The sequence below is a fragment of the Podarcis melisellensis genome (assembly GCF_964234715.1).
Source record: "Podarcis melisellensis genome assembly, chromosome: 8".
Lineage (NCBI taxonomy): Eukaryota > Metazoa > Chordata > Lepidosauria > Squamata > Lacertidae > Podarcis > Podarcis melisellensis.
The window spans coordinates 71,664,965-71,685,382 of NC_138540.1; the positions used below are offsets into that span (position 1 = coordinate 71,664,965).

The following is a 20,418-nucleotide window of genomic DNA, read 5'->3' on the forward strand; positions in this document are numbered from 1 at the left end:
AGGCAGATGCTCTACCACTGAGCTATGGCCCTTCCATCCATAGGGGGTCCCTGTGGCCATCCTGATCCTGTTGCTGCTGTGCATCCATCTGCCCTGTCAATCTGCTCCCCATCCTCACACCTGCTCAGCTTGCTGCATTTCCAGCACTGTGTCTAGTTGCGCAAGCCACTTCAGCTCTTTTGCAGAACTGCAAAGGTTTAGGATTGCTCCCAAAGAAGGAACCTGTGTTCCAAAGCACACCGAGGAGTAATAAATGTTATTGGTTGGCACTTTTGAAAACCCCTTGTTGCATTCTTTCTAGTTTCTGTGCCTCCTTCCTGGCTGGGGCCTGTGTGAGAGTGCACGTGCGCCTCAACTTCTGAGTTGTCTTCCAAAATATCTAGAGGGCACCAGGTTGGCAAAGGCTGCAGCGCAACCTTGGGGGACCTTGCCTAAATAGCAGCACCCCTGTCTGTGTGCATTGCTTGTTTGTTGAGAGAGTGCATTCCTGCCCCCTGGTGGCAACCCCTACCCTGGTGGAGGTGCAGAAACTCCCTCCTCTCATGCTAGTTCCAAAGAGTTAAAGATATATATAAATACAGAAGTTGAGCAATGACATGGAGTCATTAAGAGTGAATTGAACTTATGAGTTGCCTAACCAGATCACAGCAAAAAAGGCTGTGTGGTCCAGTGCTCTTTGTCTTCAAACGCCTTGGAAGCTTGCAACAGTGGTGGACTTGGGTAATATGGCGCCCTGTGTGAGGCCAACATTTGACACCCTCCGGCCTCCTTGCTGCCTTCCCAAATCTGGCTAAGTGAGGTGCTGGGCTTTGGAAGGAGGCACAAGGCTCTGGCAGGATCCTAGAGCCCTTCCACATCCTTCCCAAAGCTGGGTAAGTGATAACCAAGCTTTGGGAAAGAGGGAGGTGGACTCGAGGACTCTGTCAGAGGTTCACGCCTCTTCCCCAAAACCTGGCACCTTGCTTCCTGGGCTTTAGGAAGCTGCTCCCCCCAGCTTAACATCTAGTACAGTGGTACCTCAGGTTAAGTACTTAATTCGTTCTGGAGGTCCGTTCTTAACCTGAAACTGTTCTTAACCTGAAGCACCACTTTAGCTAATGGGGCCTCCTGCTGCCGTCGCACGATTTTTGTTGTCATCCTGAAGCAAAGTTCTTAACCCGAGGTACTACTTCCAGGTTAGTGGAGTCTGTAACCTGAAGCGTCTGTAACCCAAGGTACCACTGTATGTGCATACCACTCACACAGCCCTAAATCTGCCCCTGCTTGCAAGCAGAGCATGATCACAGCAGTTGTCTGCTGTTTTATGCCCTGGTTCTGCTGAAACTATAAAACAGGGGTGGGGGGGGGCTTTTTATGCCTAAGGGCCACATTCCCTTATAAGGAACCTTTTGGGAATGGGGGCACAAGCCAGTGGTGGCAAAACTGGAGCAAGGCGTCTTCACAGTTCAAGGACACTCTTCAGTCTGGCAAGGAAGGGATGCAGCAGGGGTGTGGCCTGGGAAGAGGCATGGCCTAGGGAGAGTCCCAAGGGCTGGCTAAAGACCTCGGGACTCACATCTGGTCCATCCCCATGACAAGGTAGCCAAGTTCTCCAGACCTGTATAAGGCAGGGATGTGGAGCATTTGGCCCTCCAGGTGTTGGACTCCAACTCTTACCGGTCTGCCCAATCACTAGGGTTGATTAGAGATGGGTAAGAAATTCCATTCAGTTTGTATTTAGAGCCAAACTGACTGAATTTGAATTCTACGAAACAGCACACAAACAAAGCACAGCCCTCCTTCGCAATTCACACTTTCCTGAATTTTGCAATGCCAAGTAGCGTGTTTAAAAAATGCAGGCACTAAGGTAAAGTGTGCCTATAAATGCACATATTAGTGGAAATAGCATACAAAAATGCATTCAATGTGGGGAAATTGCTTTGCAGAAATGTGCATGTTAGAAAAAATTGTATGCAACAACTTGTATATTAAGGGAAATTTGTACTAAAGTGCTTCCGAATTTTCATGAGGGCTTGTTTTTGTTGTTAATTCCAAACTGTTGTGAAAATGTGGAGAGCCGAACTTCAGATTGGGGAAAAAAGAGAAACTGAAATTGACCCATTTGCCTATCCCTAGGGATGATGGGAGTCTGACAACAGGTGCTCCACCCCCTGATATAATATATTTTAAGACACTGTGTGTGTAGAATTGGAAAGGGGAGTGTTAATGGAGCTGGAAAACAACAGTCCTAACGAAGTTAGGAAGTTTGCCTTTTGTCAGGCAGATTGGCTCATGGTGCTCAATAGCTGGACTTTTGAAAGACTAGGAAATACCTGAAAGGTTTGTACCTCTTCCCCAACCCAAGCTAAGGTTGATGTGGTCTAGATGTCTTCATGAAAAGGACAGGCTTCCCTTTGAGATAGAAGAAGACACAGAGAGCTGAGCTTGAGCTCTGCAAGCATCATAGGTTGCCAGTGACTGTCTCTCTATGGACTTTGGCAGTCTCCTGGAGTGTTCAACCTGTGCTTCCAATGATAGTCAACCCATATATTTGTAAATAAGTGAAAACATTATGACGAGCCTCCAGGGACGTCCATCCAAAGGGGTTTGAGCACGGGCAAGGGCTGCATTCCAGGAGCTTCTCATCAGTTAGAGAAGTGGGATGAGCATAACAAGATGATGCCCTTGTTAAAGGCGTAGGAGCCTCTGTCAGGAACAAATATTGATGGGGAGAACATTTCAAAGGCAAATCAAGTGATTCACATGGGCAAGGCCTCTCAGTCTGCGCTGCAACTAAGATCTAGCTATCTCCAGCATGTTTCTAGCACTTCCAGATGTTGAAGAGACATCACATACATGATCTAATTTACAACAGTCCTGGAAAGGTAAGTCCACATCGCATCCCCATATTGCAGATGGAGGGGCTGAGGCTGAGGCCCAAGATGGCGGAGATGAGAGTGAAGCCATGGAATTCCTCATTTGCACCTCGGCGTCTTACCCAATGCATTTCATAGTTCCCAACAGGGAAAGATCTTACGTTTTTAACTTGAACATTTCCAGCTGTCAGGGACCTTATTGCAGTCTCCAGTTGCAGTCAGAACATCCTTACCTTGGTGGATCAGACTTTGACACTTTTTAAAACTAGTTCTGCTTCTGTGCAGACTGACACAGTGCCTGATTTATGCATAAACTAAACAAGCTATAGCTTAGGGCCTCACTCTCTTGGGGCCCCCCAAAAAAGTTAAAGGAAAAAAACCCTTATATCCATTTCCAAAATATAAGATAAAAAAACAAATAAAATAAAACCTACATACAGCAACAGTGTTTTGTGTTGTGTAGGCTCCTATGATGTAAGTAATGGCCCTGCCTGCTAGCCTGCTCCCTAAAATATCACTGGTTTGCTCATTTCTATATATAGGGTGCCTACATTCTGCATGGACTGGTTGCATCTAGGTCCATAAATTACCATGTAGCATACATTTAACACAAAAAACAGTGAGAATTTGTTGTTGACAAAGGACACCTGGACCTTCAGTAGCTTAGGGCCTCATCAAACCTAAATCTGGCCCATCTAAAACAGGGATGGGGACACTTTTGGAGGCTGCATGCCATTAGTGGGTGGGACCAGAGGCAAGAGGAGAGGGTGGAGCAATGAACATAAATTTTACCTTTGCGCAGGAAGCTAGTTTCTACGCCCGCTCACACACCCTTCTCTGTCCGCCATCCAGGCAAGCAAAAGTAATTTGGACACAATCCAACCAAGCAAACACACTCAAGAATGTGAAGCAAGGCTGGCGAGGGGGTGTGGCCTGGGAAGGTAGGGTATCAATTTACAAGGCCCTGAACAGCTTAGGTCCAGGGTACTGCTTTATATGCCAGCATGATTACTGAGATCACCAGCAGGGGCATCACTCATGGTTCCACAAGTTTGCAAGGCTTATCTGACAGCAGCAATAAACTTTCGTGTCATTGGCACTGGAATGTCATGGCAACAGAGAATTCACAAGGAGCCTTTGCTTTGAACCTGAAACATTTTCGTTGCTGTTGCACTGTAAGCTCTATGGAGAACTCCAGCTGATTTAGGGACAGTGCATTTTGTGAAGAGGACAACCTGTTGTGTTCCATCCACACTTGTGGGAGTGACGACCAGGTTTGCATTGTTTTGGATTAATGTATGGATGTGAATGCAATTCTCCTTGTTGTTGCACTACTCCAAATGTTGCAATGCAGCTCTCGGTTCAAACAAAAAAAATTAATAAAAAGCACATTTCGTCAGAAAATATGTTCTGAAACACATATTTAAATATATAGGTGCTCCATAAGAGTTGAATAAACATAGAGTGGTAATGCTAGAGTGAAACACCAAGTGTGGCAATAGTTGGCAGGATAATATTGATAAACAGTGGAGCTTATTGAATGGAAGATGCTAGTGTTCTCTAAGAGCTTATGAAATGGGAATGGGAAATGGGACTGTTCTTTGGGGCTGCAACCATGCATCCAGCTGTATGCACATAAGGATTTGTGAATTAAAGGGAAAGTATGAATGCAAAGCCAGGGTGGGTTTTTTCTTTAAATCAACATAATAAAGTGTATTTGTATACTGCATTTTCTTGGAAATCTCTTCCCTCTTAAAACAAGGTCATTCCACAACCACATGGGCTTCTCCAAACAAGGACACTGTGTCCTAAACCCTGCCTTAATTTCCCCTCTTACAACCTTTCTCATTCACTCCATTAACTTATAGCGCATATAAATACTGCCCCCCTAATACAACACAATGAGGAATGGGTGGTACAGCCAAACTAATGTTCATTTTCAGCAGAAAAAATAGCTTAGAGCCAGACTTGGGTGGAGCTTGGCCAAACTTTGCCAAAGGTGGAACATCCTTCACCAGCAAAGGAAGGAAAAAAACTGATGTGCAAGGGGGACAATTGATCGCCAGGGTCTTTTTCCTGAAGTTTTTCCCTCCCCTGATTTCAGGGTCTTTTGGCTGAAGCTTTTTCTTCCGTCGAGGTTCATCACGAATTCTGATTGATCGTCTCCCGGATCCATGGCACGACACAGCACACTTTCGCATACACACCCGGATTCCCTCTCTGTGCGCACACTTGTGTTCCCCAAGAAACCACACCTTCGAGTTCCCCGCCGCAGGTGAGTGGGCCCCCAGAATCACCCTGCATGGAGAAATGGAAGAAGTTTTCAGCAGGTGCACATCTCCATTATGTGTCTTCCTCTACATGGTGCTACTTGAACTCAGTTAAATGGCCTGCTTTGTTTTGCATAACATAGCAAGCATACTTGGGTCTGTTATGTTCACCAGGGGAGAGCCATTGCTCAGTGGCAGAGTGTAGTTTTGTGTGCTTGAGGTTTCAACATTCAATTTGGTCAGAGTGGTTGGTGGGGCTGCTTACCTGGCTTCCCAGCGCCACGGCCTATAACCAAGAGGGAAAGGGTAGGAAGGATAGTGCAGTGCAGGTGCGACAGCGGAGCCAATTCAGTGCACCTCACAGACCTCCCTGCCATCTTGCCCCTCTCCTTCTTGGCTGCTAGCAGTGACCTCCTGCTTTGGGGAAGTAATAGAAGAAAAATAGTACGAGAAGAAGTTGTCCTCCTCTGAATTTTGAATATGGTTCTCCGTGCAAAAATGTACAGTGGTACCTCTGGTTTGGAACTTAATTTGTTCCAGAGGTCCGTTCTTAACCTGAAACCATTCTTAACCTGAGGTGCCACTTTAGCTAATGGGGCCTCCTGTTGCTGCCGCAACGCCACAGCATGATTTCTGTTCTCATCCTGGGGCAAAGTTCTCAACCCGAGGTACTACTTCCGGGTTAGCGGAGTTTGTAACCCGAAGTGTCTGTAACCCGAGGTGTCTGTAACCTGAGGTATCACTGTACCAAAATGTGCACTAAAAATGCATATTTTAGGATAAAATGTGCACAAAATCTTACAGAAGAAATAAGCTGCCTATACTGGCCCTTTAGTTTGTTTTGACCCTAGAGAAGAGGTCAGCAACATACTGTCCTGTAGGTAACATCCACCCGCCAAGGCCTTTTCTTTCTGAAAAGCTTTCCCCATTGACCCTTTTCTTTTGGAAAACCTACAAGTAAGTTGCGTGGCAAGGTGGGATTGAAGAGGGATTTGGTGGAGTGGGTGCACTTGGTAGAGTGGGTGCCCATCAGTTGCTGATCTCTGCCTTAGAGACCTAAACACAGATTTGCTATCTAATTGGGGGGTGTTATTGGGTTGTTGTTTTTATTTGATGATATATTTTGTGGTTTTATATTATGATTTTGTTCTATGAACTGCCCTGAGACCTCTGGGTATAGGGTGGTATATAAATTCAATAAATGATAACGATAACAACAACAACAACAACAACAACAACAACACAATCGTACCTTGGTTTTTGAACGCCTTGTGAGTCGAACATTGCAAACCTGGAAGTGACTGTTCCGGAAATATTTTTGGAAGCTGAACGTCCAGCAGGGCTTTCACGGCTTCTGATTTGCTGCAGGAGCTTCCTGCAGTGAACCAGAAGCCGCGCTTTGGTTTTTGAATATTTTGGAAGTCAAATGGACTTCCGGAATGGATTCCGTTCGACTTCCAAGGTATGACTGTAATAATAATAAATTCCATACATTAAAAATAAATAAATGCAGAGTGATGCAGAAATGGGAGGGAACAGGCTAGTAAATGAAAATGTGTGAATCTGACAGGGACCAAAAACAGATTGATCTGTCCATGCTTAAGACCCTAACCCCTTTTCAACCTCTCAAAAGGTGTAGTCCATCTTCACATCAGCCCTCCTCTCACCTGGCAAGAGTCTGTGCCTCCCTCCTGTACTCCAGCACACATCATGAACGGTGTAATAGCACCACGATACGCCATATTACACTGTGATGTTGGGACAACATTGACATCTGCACACTGTAGCTGAGCTGGAAGCTGAGCTGGAAGAGATATGTAGAGCACCAAAAGGTCAGTGGTAGTGGTGAAACAGAAAAAAAAAGTCCAAGCAGACAGAAAGGGATGCTAAAAAAAGACTTTGAAGAACACATTGCTGAAAACTTTAATACCAACAACAAGAAGTTCTTTAGTTATGTTAGTATCCCCTCCCACCTTCTAAAGTTTGCAAGCTTACCTTGAGGAGATCTGATGGTACCCCAGCCCGAGACACTGCATACACTCCCGTCAGTAGGGCTGCTCGTAGGTAGGTTGATAGTCCTTACAGTTTCGGAAAGTCTGGCACAGGGGCGAAGTCGGAGAAGCATGAAATCCTTGTCATTTTGTCTCCGGTTGTACCCTGGGTACACTTTAACTTCAGCGATATCCAAGCACTGTTCTCCCTGTTCAACCCTCTTCAAGTTGTGCTTTCCTAAGCACACCTTCATTCTGTATGGGGGCACAAGGCAAATGAAAACTGAACAAAAGAATAGATTGTGGATGAGCTGTGTGAATGCTGATTACAGATCAATCCTGTTTATGCCTCTTTGTCAGATTGCCAGGCTGTTAAAGTAAGGCTGTTACTTCTCCCAGAGGAAGCATTCTCTCTCTCCCCCCACTCCATGTCACTGCATCTTGCTACAGCCTTTACTTACCCGGGTCTGGGTCTGCAATGGGCTGCTGAGAGCACCCAACATGGATGCACTAAGCTTCCTCCACAATAAATGTTCCAGTTGCCTCTGCGTCCGGTTACAATGGCCGCCTGGTAAGGTCTGGACTGTTGTGGACAAACGTACCCTCCAATTATTCGATCAGCTGTGCCTGGCTGGGCAAAAGCTGCATCAACACAACACAACAAAAACATTGTGGTTATTTCCGTCATGTTTTTTATACCGATGGTTTGTTTCAGGAACTCGAATTCATGTAAGCTTAATGTGGTCAAGATTTTAAAAATTGTGAAATAATGAGAGATCCTGAGTATGTAATCTTGCCTCAACACAGATTGGTGGACCACAGGATTTCTGCTAAAAAAAAGGAACAGAAGAAGCTGCCTTGTACCAAGTAAGACCATTGGTCCAACTAGCTCAGTATTGTCTACACTGGTTGGCAGCATCTCTCCAGGATTTCCGGTGGGGAACATTCCCAGCCCTACCTGGAGATGCTGGGGTTTGAACTTGGGACTTTTTACATAGAAAGAAGATGCTCCATCATTGTCCTGTGGCCCTTCCTCATTCAATGACCATTCAGGACCCACACAAAAAGCTGTTTTCCCAACCTGTGCTTCACAGTTCACTCATCGACATGGTTTGCCAGTGGCACCAATGCTCTTCAGAGTCTTGTGAAGGCTAGGCACATAGAAAAAATGCCTTGTACCAGGGCAGACTATTTGTCCATCTAAGCACAGCATTGCCTACTCAGATGGGCAGTGGATCTCTGGGGTCTCAGGCAGAGTTCTATCACATCACATGACACCTGCCTTTTAGTAAGAGATGCCAGGCATCAAAGCCAGAACATTCTGCATGCAAGTGTGTGCTCTACTACCACTGAGTTATGATCCCTCCATCAGCTCTCTTCAGAATTTTCAGATGCCCCATATGTGTATGTGTGCAAATTCTGACCTATAGCAGATGGGAGAGGAGGCTGAGTGGTGGGACTTGGCAACTTTCCCTGCTTCAGTAGTACTTATAAAGGCAGGCTCTCCAATTGCAACCTGGTAGCTACTAACATGAGTTTGACCAAACTGCGGGAGGCAGTGGAAGACAGGAGTGCCTGGCATCCGTGGGGTCACGAAGAGTCGGACACAACTAAACGACTAAACAACAACAGTTCTCTATCTTATAACAGGGGCAGCCAATATGGTGCCCTCCACATGAGGTTGGACTACAGTGCCCATCAGCCATAGACATCAACCTTGCCAGCTGTGACTTATGGAAGTCCAATAATACCTGGAGGGCATCATCTTGGCTACCCCTGCATTACTGTATAATGGCTTCTTCCTATACAGTGCGGTGGGATCCAAGTATGGAGGAAATAATACACATGGAGCATATAATTCGTACAACAGGAGCAAACAACTGTTGTGGGACATTATTGCAGTCAAACCAACAGCACATGGTTTACCAGCAAATTTGGGTTTGCCCAATGAAGGTAAAAACATAAGAAGAGCCTGCTGGATCAGGCCAGTAATCCGTCTGGCCTAACATCCTTTTGTCACATTGGCCAACCAGATGCCTATGGGAAGCAGACAAGCAGAAGAACAGCCTTCTCCCTGTTTGTGATTCCCAGCAACTGACATTCAGAGGCATATTGGCTCCAACAGTGGGGACAGAACACAGCACAGGAACACAGGTAAGTTGCCTTATAGTGAGACAGACCATTGACCCATCTATCTCAGTATTGTCTACACTGGCAGGCAGTGGCTCTCCGGGGTTTCAGGAAAGAGCCTCTTCCATCTGGAGGTACTGGGGGTTGAACCCGGGATCTTCCCCATGCAAAACAGAAGCTCTACCACTGAGCTGCAGCCCTACAGAACAAACACCCAGTAAAGCAGGTATGTAATATGGAAGCGTTCCAGGATCAGGACTGTCCATTGGTTAAGTAGGGATGTTGGGACAAGATGTCTACTGCTGTTTGACGTTAGGTATCTTTATAATTGCTGTCTGGTAGGCAACATGTTAACAACCTTGTTTATCGTTCCATCAACTTGTCTGGTAGGTCCTTATTACTTTCAGGTGAGAAATTGAGAGAGCGTGCCAGCACATTGCTGCCTCAGAACCCATTTTGCCCAGCGCTCTTTGATTACCTGTAAGTCTCTCCATTTAAAATCCACATAAATGGTTAAAACTTTTTTAAAAAATAAAAATCACACTGGTTGGAATGTGGGAAGTTTCAGCCAGAGAGGAAACCCCTCCCAGCTACCGAATACATAGGTTTTTTACCTGAGGCAAGGACAGATGACCCCCCCCCCACTTTCATGAATATTACTTCATTACTGAGGTAGAAAGAAGCTCTTAAGGTTTCTGCTAGCTGCCATTTTATTTGCCCAATACTAATACTACTAATTTTTATTATTGTTATTGTTGTTATTATTATTAACCACCTTTCACCCTAAGGTCCAGGGTAGGTTACAACATTAAAACACAATATTAAAAACAGTTTAAAACAACTTACAATCACAGAAAGGGGGGGGGAGGTGTCTTTAAAATATTCACCTAGAGCAGGCATAGGCAAACTTGGCCCTCCAGATGTTCTGGGACTACAACTCCCATCATCCCTAGCTAACAGAACCAGTGGTCAGGGATGATGGGAGTTGTAGTCCCAAAACATCTGAAGGGCCGAGTTTGCCTATGCCTGACCTAGAGTGTCAAATACCAGGATGGAGAGCTTCATCTTCAGTATTTGCTAGAAGCTTTAGAGAAGGAGTTACACGACTTAGGGGCTGTCACAGAGAACGCCCTCTGCTGGGCCACCACCACCTTGTGCATCTTGGGGGCCAAAGGAACTTCCAAGAGCCCCCCGCCCTTGCCAATCTAAGCACCTGAGAGGGTCTGTATGGAAGAAGGCGGTCTTCTAGATATTTGGGGGGCCTGAATCATTTAAGGCTTTAAACATAAAATGAGCACTCTGCAGTCGGCTCAGAAACCAGTGAAGCTGTTTTAAAACAGAGCTCAGAGCTGGCCTAAAGATGAGGCAGGGGAAAGCACCAGCCTCACATGGTGGAAGCACGGCAGGCACTATCCTGCCCATCCCATTGCTTCTACCACTAGCAGAACGCCAACCCCCTCGTGAGAGGAGAGGCATTCCAGCACACTCTGTTGCCACTCATCCTCCCAGCCCTGGGGTGGAGAAGGTGAACCCAAACACTTTGCAGAACACCCCTTCTCTGGGAAAGTTTGGCAGGAGAAGGGACGTTGTGAAGGACAGGCAGGAGCCCGAAGGGGGGGGCAGAGGAGGAGGAGGGCGGGCATGAGGTAATCAAGGGGAAGGGGCCAGTGATTTGTGGGGTTCTGTGCCACCTGTGAAGCAGGGGAAACAGGAAGAGGCCAGGCAGCCAGAGATGGGAAGAGAGGTGAGGCAGACGATAGAGTTGCAGGAAGGCACAGAGGTGGGAGTGCCTGGCCATTAGAATCTGCTGAAGCTGCCATGCAGGAGAAGTGGCTGGCTGCTTGCATGCATGCGCCATGTCAGAAGAAGGCGTTTAATGTGCTGGTGGAGATGAAGTCACACTGCTGCTCCAACTGTCTGGGTTGGAGCACAGGTCTGAAGACACAGACGCCCAGCTAGCTATTTAGCAGAAGCAGTGCATGCGATTATTTTGCCTTAGAAGCTGATGTAACCAAGTGCCTTGCCAATAAAGAACTAAACCAGGGGTCGGCAACCTAAGGCCCATGGGCCACAAGCGGCCCACGGGGGTTGTTTAACCGGCCCATGAGCCGCCCCCGAACCAAGTGGCCCACTCGGCAAGTCCCCGCGCGTCTACACAGACGCAGATGCTGGAAATCGCAGGTGTGATCTGGCCCACAGAGGGATCTCTGCTGGAGTGAACCGGCCCAGACAACGTAAACCTTTCCAACCCCTGAACTAAACTTTCAATGGTGCGTCCTCATTAGGGAGGCTGGTGTGCTCAGAACAGGCATTCTGGAGTGCTGCGTTGCCAGTGATCTTCCTGCCTCTGGGCTGGAGAAGGCGAGTGAGAGCACCTTGCAGAACATCCCTCCTCTTGCTGAGTTTGGTGAGGTGGGGTGTTCTGATAACAGCAGAAGTGAGGGGTTGCAGCGTGGCAGGGGAGCAGGGCAGGAGGCAGCACTTCCCTCAGGTGGTGAAATGGGAGAGTTATACGAGATCTAAACAGAACCCCAGCCAGCAATCTGGCTGCTGCATTTTGGACAAATTGACGTTTCCAAGTTATATTCAAGGACCACTGCAAGTAACAGTGTATTGCTGTACTCCAGTCTGGAAGTTACCAGAGCATGGAGGACAGCGAACATGTCATCTCTTGCTCAACAAAGAGTGTAGCCAGCAAATCAGCTGGACCTGGAGGGAAAGGTGCTGCTACCACTAAGGCCACCTGAGCCTCCAGACAACAGTCTTGCAGCCAGAGGCATCCGCAAACTGTTAACCTGCTCTTTCCAGGGAAGTGCCACCCCATTCAGGGCAGGTCACGTGAAAACTTGAGACACATGTCACCTCCATCTTTTTGAGATTCACCTTCAGCTTATTGGTCCACATCCAGCCCATCACTGCCCCAGCACAGGCCTAAGACATCAACAACCTCTTCTGGTTCAGTCGGAACAGAGATGGTACCCCGAGTATAACATCATTTTGGGGAGCTTCTAAGGGTGGTTCCAACCAGAAGGAAAACCACTCAGCGCCTCCCAATACATTTCGCTGCCTAAGGCAAATGATAAGATGGCACCCTTCCTCCTCATCTTACCTCCTTCAACTGACAGGACTGGCAATGGAATCTTACTTCAGCACTGGGTTAAGAGAGGCCCTTAAGTTCACTCCTGGCTGCCATCTTATTTTCCCCCAAGATGCCCTGGATGTAGTAACACCATCCTGGTTGGGGAAACGGCAGTCTTCACTGAGGGTAATTAATTAATTAATTAATTAAGTAAGTAAGTAAGTAAGTAAATGTCAGCGGTGGAGGAAAACAGATAAGACTCAAATTACCACAGGTAAGCCCCTCAAACCCTTAAGAAATTTCATGGCTCCCCTTCTGAGGAACTGAATATGGGACAGAGAATTAGGGAGGTGCACTCTGTGACTACTCAAACAGCCATGAATGTCAGGGGCTGGCTGGCTGAGGAAGAGTGGTGGAAACCACCCAACCAAGAGCCGCCACCCCAGGGAAGGCACAGAGGAAGAGGAACCTGGGGACTGGTGGTGGGACATTGGCCACACCTCAGAGGAGGGGATGAGCTGGGAAGTGCTATCAGCAGGGCACTTGAGGGTAAGTAAAGAGACAGAAACTGGCAGAAACTGTCCCAGCACAGGACACAGTGAGGAGGCTTCCAGTTTGGATGCAGGCGCCAGCAGCGATGACAGAGGAGAGGTAGACCCAGCAGTTCTCCCTCAGAGCCACTCTGACAGCTTCTCTGCTCACAGTTTGCTGCTCCGCCATTCCTAGAACGAAGTGTTTGTTGCTTGTTGCCAAGCAGTGAGTCAGGCAGACACAGAGGGAGTCCCCTGGAGCTCACTGGAGCAAAAGATCACAGAGGGAGCAGCCTGATGCAGGGGGCTAGAGAGTGAAGGAGGGGCTACACTCCAGTTTCAAACAACTTCATTGGGCCGCTTTACCTTTTAGAAATCTCTGTTCTTTGTTTTGCAAGTTAACCAAGCATATCTCTCTCTCTCTCTCTCTCTCTCTCTCTCTCTCTCTCTCTCTCTCTCTCTCTCTCTCTCTCTCTCTCTCTCCATGGCCGTTGGCTAATGCAAATAAAGTTTATCTTATATCTTATCTTATCTTAATCTTATTATCTTATCCTATCTTATCCTATCTTATCCTATCCTATCCTATCCTACCCATCATCTTCTCTTCTCTTCTCCTCTCCTCTCCTCTCCTCTCCTCTCCTCTCCTCTCCTCTCCTCTCCTCTCCTCTCCTCTCCTCTCCTCTCCTCTCCTCTCCTATCTCTCTCTCTCTGTCTCTCCTGTGAATGACCTGCTCTGCCTGTCGGCTCCCTGACACCGGAAGGATACACATTTCCAAAATCAACAAATAACAACAACTTAGGAACATAACAAAGAGACCTTATAGATCAGCCCTTCTATTCCACATCACAGTGGCCAACCAGATGCCTATGGGTAGCCTGAAAGAAGGATCTGAGCAGAAGACCACTTCCCATTTGCGATTCCCAGCAACTATTCTCATTGCTCCCAACACTATAGGCACAACAAGGGGGGAAAGGGAAAAAGAAGAAAACAGTGAGCATCGAGCCGTTGCTGCCCCCATGCCACTTTGCTTATTTCCTTACCTCCAGAGCTCATCAGGAGCAGCCCAAACGCCAACAGCTTCATCCTTGCACTGGCAGATCAAGAGACCAGTCTTCCCAAGGAACTTGCTGCAGGGTAAAACATTTACGGTGAACAATTGTGATGGATGGATGTCAGATTGAGTCACTGATACCGGTACCACAGCACACACCCAAATGACGATAATGAACAACATTATCATCAGTAATTGTTTATGTAAACAACTCACCAGTAGTTATTATTCATGATACATTATTGTTAGCGCTTATGCTGAAGCAAACATCAAGCTAAATGCTTCCTGTTTGGTTGAGGACACGTGTGACCCCCCCAGCAGAGTCAGGGCTGAATGGAAAAGAGGATGCGATTTCTTTCCTATCAGCCTAACAACAACACTAATAAAATAAATGAAGGAGGAAAGCAATGATAACAACAGAATAGAAGAATTGCTATGTTGGTTTAACTGGTTGCTAGTTGTTTTGGAGACTGAAGAGCAGAATGAAAAGTTATAAAATGAATAACAAACGCAAGACAAAGCTTTTAAAGCATTTTTAAAATCAGATGTGTTGTCCCTTAGGGTGGTGCATTATTATGAACCAATGCTAGTTCCACTCAGACCAGACCTATTGAAATTAATGGACATGACTAACTTAGGTCAATTGATGTCAATGGTCTACTCTAGGTGGAACTTAGTTGGATGCAACCCCAGGGCAGAGACATTGAAATTAGTGGACCCAAGTTAACCATGTCAATTAATTTCAATGGGTGTACTCTGATGATGGTCAACACTAGATGCAACCCCAGGAATCCAAGTGAGAAAAAAGTGGGGCAGTGTGAAGTGATGAGAGAAAGGTTGGGCAACTTGGGGCCCTCCAGGTGTCGTTGGACTACACCTCTCATCATCCCTGATGAGATGACAGTAGGATAGACAGTAGATACATTCTGTCTGCAGGCAGATGCAAATTCCAGCGGAGTATCATTGCAATCAGGTTGTAATCAGAGAGTATTTTTCATTCAACATCCCTGGTAATTGGGGGAGTAATTTTATGAGAGACAGAGCACTCTGGATTTACCTTGAAGCAGTCACATGGTGAAGAGGCTGCATGGTCAAAATGCAGGTGACTGCTAAAAGCTTTGTTTATTTACATTATGCTGTTGAAGTGAATTCCCTCCTGTCCTTTAATCTTACCTGATTAGTGTATTTAGGAGCTCTTTGATCTTATTGTTATTTTATTGATGTTTAATTATATATTGAGTGCGATCTGGAGGACCAGATGTTGTTGCCCATCTCTGTGTTAAAAGCCCTGGATAGGGGCAAGCCTGGGGACCCTGTGACCCTCTCATTGGTGTTCATCTGGTAGGTTGGGACCTACTGCTGGGTTGCAGCTTAATCTAAGGCAATCTGAGACACAACAGCAGTACTACCACCATACAAATACAAGGGTGAATTATGGAGATGGGGATCCCCCAATGCATGTTTGGACTAAAGGTGGGTCTCAGATCTGAAAAAGTTAGGGAAATCCCTAACTCACCGAGGCTTCGACTACCCTCACGTGGTTTAGTCGGCCAGTTGAAGCCATTCCCAGGGTGTGGCTGCTGTTGCATCTGGACAGCTTCTAGAAGCCACAGGTGAAAGCTAAGCACAGGGTGGGGACCTAAGGTAGACAAGCTACCGCAGAAGGAACTGCCTCTCCCCCACCAGAGGAACTACCTCTCCCCTAACTCCTCATAAGTAAAGGTAAAGGTACCCCTGCCCGTACGGGCCAGTCTTGCCAGACTCTAGGGTTGTGCGCTCATCTCACTCTATAGGCCGGGAGCCAGCGCTGTCCGCAGACAGTTCCAGGTCACGTGGCCAGCTTGACAAGCTGCATCTGGCAAGCCAGCGCAGCACACAGAATGCCGTTTACCTTCCCGCTGGTAAGCGGTCCCTATTTATCTCCTTGCACCCGGGGGTGCTTTTGAACTGCTAGGTTGGCAGGCGCTGGGACCGAACGACGGGAGCGCTCCACGCCGCGGGGATTTGAACCGCCGACCATGCGATCAGCAAGTCCTAGGCGCTGAGGTTTTACCCACAGCGCCACCCGTGTCCCTCCTCATACACCCCTGCTTATATAACTCCTGCGTATTTATAGGCGCACTCTGTATCTAGCAGAAATTCACCCCTACTGAAAGCAAACTAAATTCCAACAAAGGCCCACAGTATAATTACGAAGCATAATTCCAAGAATTAGACAACTTCTTATCCAGGGGTCCATCAATACAACTGTCAATGGTGACCAGAAATGTAATTCTAGTGAACTGAAGGGAAAGCCTGTAGTAAACGCCACTGTGGGAATGATACTTGGGAATATGGTATTATTTTAAAAGCCACTTGGCGGGAGAGAAAGGGGTGGGGAGAGAGAAAATCTTTCAAAGTGACTGTGTCTTTTACCCTTTGCCTTCTGCAATAGTGGCCAAGGTTGCTTTTACTAATAGATAGATAGATAGATAGATAGATAGATAGATAGATAGATAGGCTGCCATTTTGTGGTAGCCACACAGCTTGGCATTCATCAGGCCAGCCAAAAGTTTCAATCAATCAATCAATCAATCAATCAATGATTACGATCACAGATCAGCCATACACATGACATATTTAAAACATTGTCACACCACTTTAACATTCATGGCTTCCTCCCCAAAGAATCCAATGGAATCGTAGTTTGTTAAGGGTTCTTGGAACTGTAGCTCTGTGTGGGGTAAACTATAGTTCCAATGATTCTTTGGGGGAAGCCATGATGGTTAAAGTGGTATAAATGTGTTTCAAATAGAAGGTGTGGAAGTCACTGCAGCCAACTGTGAAAGTTCAGACTCATCTGAATTTTGTGATGCAAGTCTCCAAATCATGTATTTGAAAATTCACAGGCAAAATGGGCATAAATGCATATATTTGGATTTCAGAATTTCACATTTTGGGTTGCACATTCCAACAGAACAATCCAGCAGATGCCTACTCAGAAGTAGGTTCCATTCAGTTCATTAGGGCCTATTCTAAGGGATAGCGTAGCAGTCTAAATCCATGTTCTTATTTTGGAGTAGAATGAACACACACACAGGGAGAGACTACACATATTTTTGTGCCAAGACTTGAGTCCCCAAAACAACAAGAGTAGCAGTGAACAAAACAACCAAATTTCACCAAAATTCCCAGTATGATGATAATCTTAAGAAATTCGTGCATTATGAAATCTCATTGGGATGCTGTAATCATCTGAGTCATCCTTCAGTAAGGAACTCTGAAAACAATGGTGTATGGGTGGTATTCTCAAGTATCAGCTTCATTTCAACTCTGAACTCTGAACTTCAAATTGGAAACATTCACCAGACTCACACACAATGTCGCTTCAACTCTTTGGCTCCAACTACCCTTCGATAAGATCAACCCACCTGTAAGATCAACCCCCTGTAGCTCCATGTTGCATTTCTATCATCCAACTGTATAATCCACGTAGAAGCCAGCTGTGGCATTAAGCAGCATATAAAATAAATAAATAACTACCAGGATATATTTTTTTAAAAGCAACGAAACACAGGGATTTCCCCTTGCAAAATTGCCTTCCAACATCCTGAGAAACAGTAGCCAAGAATGACTCCCAATCTCTCCTATTGTTTGACTGCCAAGGCTTCAAGAGAAGGAAATGTAACATAGGCATGGATGGCGTGATGGATGCCTTTGCAGCTTAGCTCCTTGACAGCCGTGATGACGGATGGGTGTTTTAATTATTTATTTGAGGCTCTCCATCGAAGAGCTCCCCAACGGCAGCCAGCGATATGCCGTTTCATATTTTAAATAGCACTCCCGACGACACACACAGATAACCGGAAATAGCTGAAACAAGAATTGCCTGCTGATTAATAAGCACAGTTTCTTTGCCTCCTGGTTAACATTCTAAACATAACCCTAAGAGCGAATCTATATGTAGGCTTACCTGCCGTTCCTGACGGAGAAGCCCTGGGTGGAAGGAGCTTCAACAGTGATGTCTGGTAGGAGAGCAGGTGAATAACTAGTGGAGAAGTTAGCATTTAAATGCCAGGGGAGCAGGGCGGCCTTGATGGATTCCCTTCCTGGTGCATCACAGCTTTGAAGGCTCTCGCTGTGACTCAAAGCCACGGCTGTCTATCTTCTGATCTCTGAACTTCATCAAGAAAACCCACGTTAAGAGCTGAACGGGCCAGGCTGCTGATGGGTCCACCCTCCACCTCTTCATATGATTGCTCTTGCAGCCTTGCCAAGGGGCATTTGCAGGCAGGGCTCATCCCAGGATATTTATGGCACTATATGCAATGCATGCCCAAGAGATCAGTGGCACCTCCACTGTACCTTTTTCCAGGGAAGGGTGGCGGAGGAAAGGGAAATATGAAAACCATCCTTTGCACTCCTGAAAAGATTGGCACTCGAGAAACCTGAAAGGCAGGCTCTCCTTCACCTCCAAAGGAAAATCTAGATCTCTTGCATGCCCATCGATTTCAGGTATACAATCCACCCTTGTTAGAAGTTTCTATTACGCATGTCTATTTTTCGTTTTCTGCACAGAGCAATGCTTCAGAAGAGACCTGGGCTTTTATCAATGTTCCAGCTAGACTCTTAGTGCAGTTGGATGAACAGTGATTAGGAGGTGACCATCTATTGGAGCATCATGCCTTCAGGTTAAGACTTACAAGATGATTTCTGCATCTTCTGTTCACAGCAGGCATGGTGGGACCTATGCAGCTTTGCTTATCACCTGTGAACACTAGCCATGCTGGCTAAGGATGGGAGAGAACTGTGATTCAGTTCCCATTCAGAGGTATATTGCGTATTGCCACCATAACTTGTTGCAATTTATAAGACTCACCCTCTGTGATTTTGCCTAATCCGCTTTGAAAGCTGTGGTTTTGCCTAATCCGCTTTGAATGCTATCAACACATCTTGCAGAAGCAAATTCCATAACACTGAACCCGTAAAATAATGATACATTGTGTGAATCCTGAGTCTTTTGCCAGCCAGTTTCATTGGATGGTCCCAAGGTCTTCTTTCGTAAGTGTCTAATGAGAAGCCCTTCAAATTGAAGCAGCTGAGTGGTGAAATGGAAGTTGCGATGAGCTGAGTCAACAACCCTGGGCAAAATCAGGAGCTGCTGACACATCCATGCCAGGATGAGAGATGGAGAAGAAAAAGCTGGTGGCTGTCTTTGGTGAGCAGCGTCATTCAAAATACCTTAGAGAAATGCAGTTAGGACAGCCAAGCCAGGATTGATAATCAAAACGTATTGCTCATGTAGGAAGAATCCCTGTGATAACCACCTTGAGACAGTTATAGTGCAGCCAACATATGTTTGTATGTGTGAAGAGGCAGAACCCTTTCTTATGCAATATGGTAAGGGAGGCAGTAGTCTCTAATAATGAGGAATCAACAGTTCTGTGACAGCGTGTGTGGTTGAGCACACTGGTCTTTAGATGGTGGGTTAGGACCCACTAATAGGTCATGACTTGATCTGAGGTGGTTGCTACAATGCACAACTACCAGACGAATATATGGGTTTTTTTAAAAAAACAACAACGAAGAAATGGGCCAATGCATGTTTGAGTTCAAGGTGGTTCCCAGGTCAGGAAAGGTTGAAGATTACAGGTCTATCTCATCCCTATTCCTGGTACATCTATCTAACCCCTCTGGATGACTTACCATTAATTAGAAAATTGTATTTTATGAAAGTTATTATGACCGTTGTGCAAATCATGAATACCAATTGTTTCATAAATGAGGTCACTTCCAGTGACTATCTAGATCAGTGGTTCCCAACCTTTTTTGGCCATGCCTCACCTAAGCATCTCTAAAATCCTGATTCCCCCCCCCCATGACATATAATTCTTAGTATTCAAAAAGTGAACTCCTATTCATGTGGAGGAAGCCTAAAAAGTCATTCACTGTTAATAACTCATTCTTGAATTGTCCCCCTTAAAAATCAAATTGCCCCCCTGTGGGGCTTGTGCCCTACATTGGGAACCACGGACCAGATGAACATACCCAGCACAATACATGCTGGCGTATGAGGCAAGCCATAAAATGGCGGCCCCTCCCTGCCAGAGAAGAAGTGGAGAGTGAGGACCTACATCAGGAAACCAGGGGTGTATAAAGATCTACATCAGGATCTGTGTTCCCAATGAATCCTGCCACCTGAGGTGGTTGCCTTACTTTGCCCCATGGGTGAGCTGGCCTGGAACATACCCAAGCCATGATCAGCATCTGAGACCCAGCTTTCTGGATTAGGGTTAGGTACAGGGCCTTTTCGGTGGTGGTACTGCTGTTGTAGATTTCCCTCCCTGGGGAGCTTTGCCAAGCCCTCATTCCCTATCCTTAGATAGTTTCTGAAAACTCATTTTTATCCAGGCTTTGTGGATTTTTAGTGTTTGTGATATTAATTTATTTTTATTATTGATTTATCATCCATATTAGGGTAGGGAACCTGTGGCTTTCAAGGTGTTGGTGGACTGCAACTCTCATCATCCCT

General features: G+C 46.2%; 1 protein-coding gene across 2 annotated transcripts; it reads right to left on the reverse strand.

Annotated features, from left to right (window-relative positions):
* Positions 1–4,766: 4,766 nt before the first annotated feature.
* LOC309375272 (trypsin-3-like) lies at positions 4,767–18,025 on the reverse strand. 2 transcript variants are annotated; one of them, XM_081920925.1, is made up of 6 exons: positions 17,860–18,025; positions 13,897–13,983; positions 7,578–7,758; positions 7,121–7,371; positions 6,793–6,929; positions 4,767–5,153 (listed from the first exon to the last, which is right to left on the reverse strand). In XM_081920925.1, the coding sequence occupies exons 2-6, from the start codon at positions 13,937–13,939 to the stop codon at positions 4,998–5,000; spliced, it is 768 nt and encodes a 255-aa protein (XP_081777051.1). In that variant the 5' UTR covers positions 13,940–13,983; positions 17,860–18,025; the 3' UTR covers positions 4,767–4,997. The 2 variants fall into 2 exon arrangements, with proteins under 2 accessions (XP_081777051.1, XP_081777052.1); XM_081920926.1 differs by lacking the exon at positions 17,860–18,025 and adding an exon at positions 17,318–17,337.
* Positions 18,026–20,418: the final 2,393 nt, after the last annotated feature.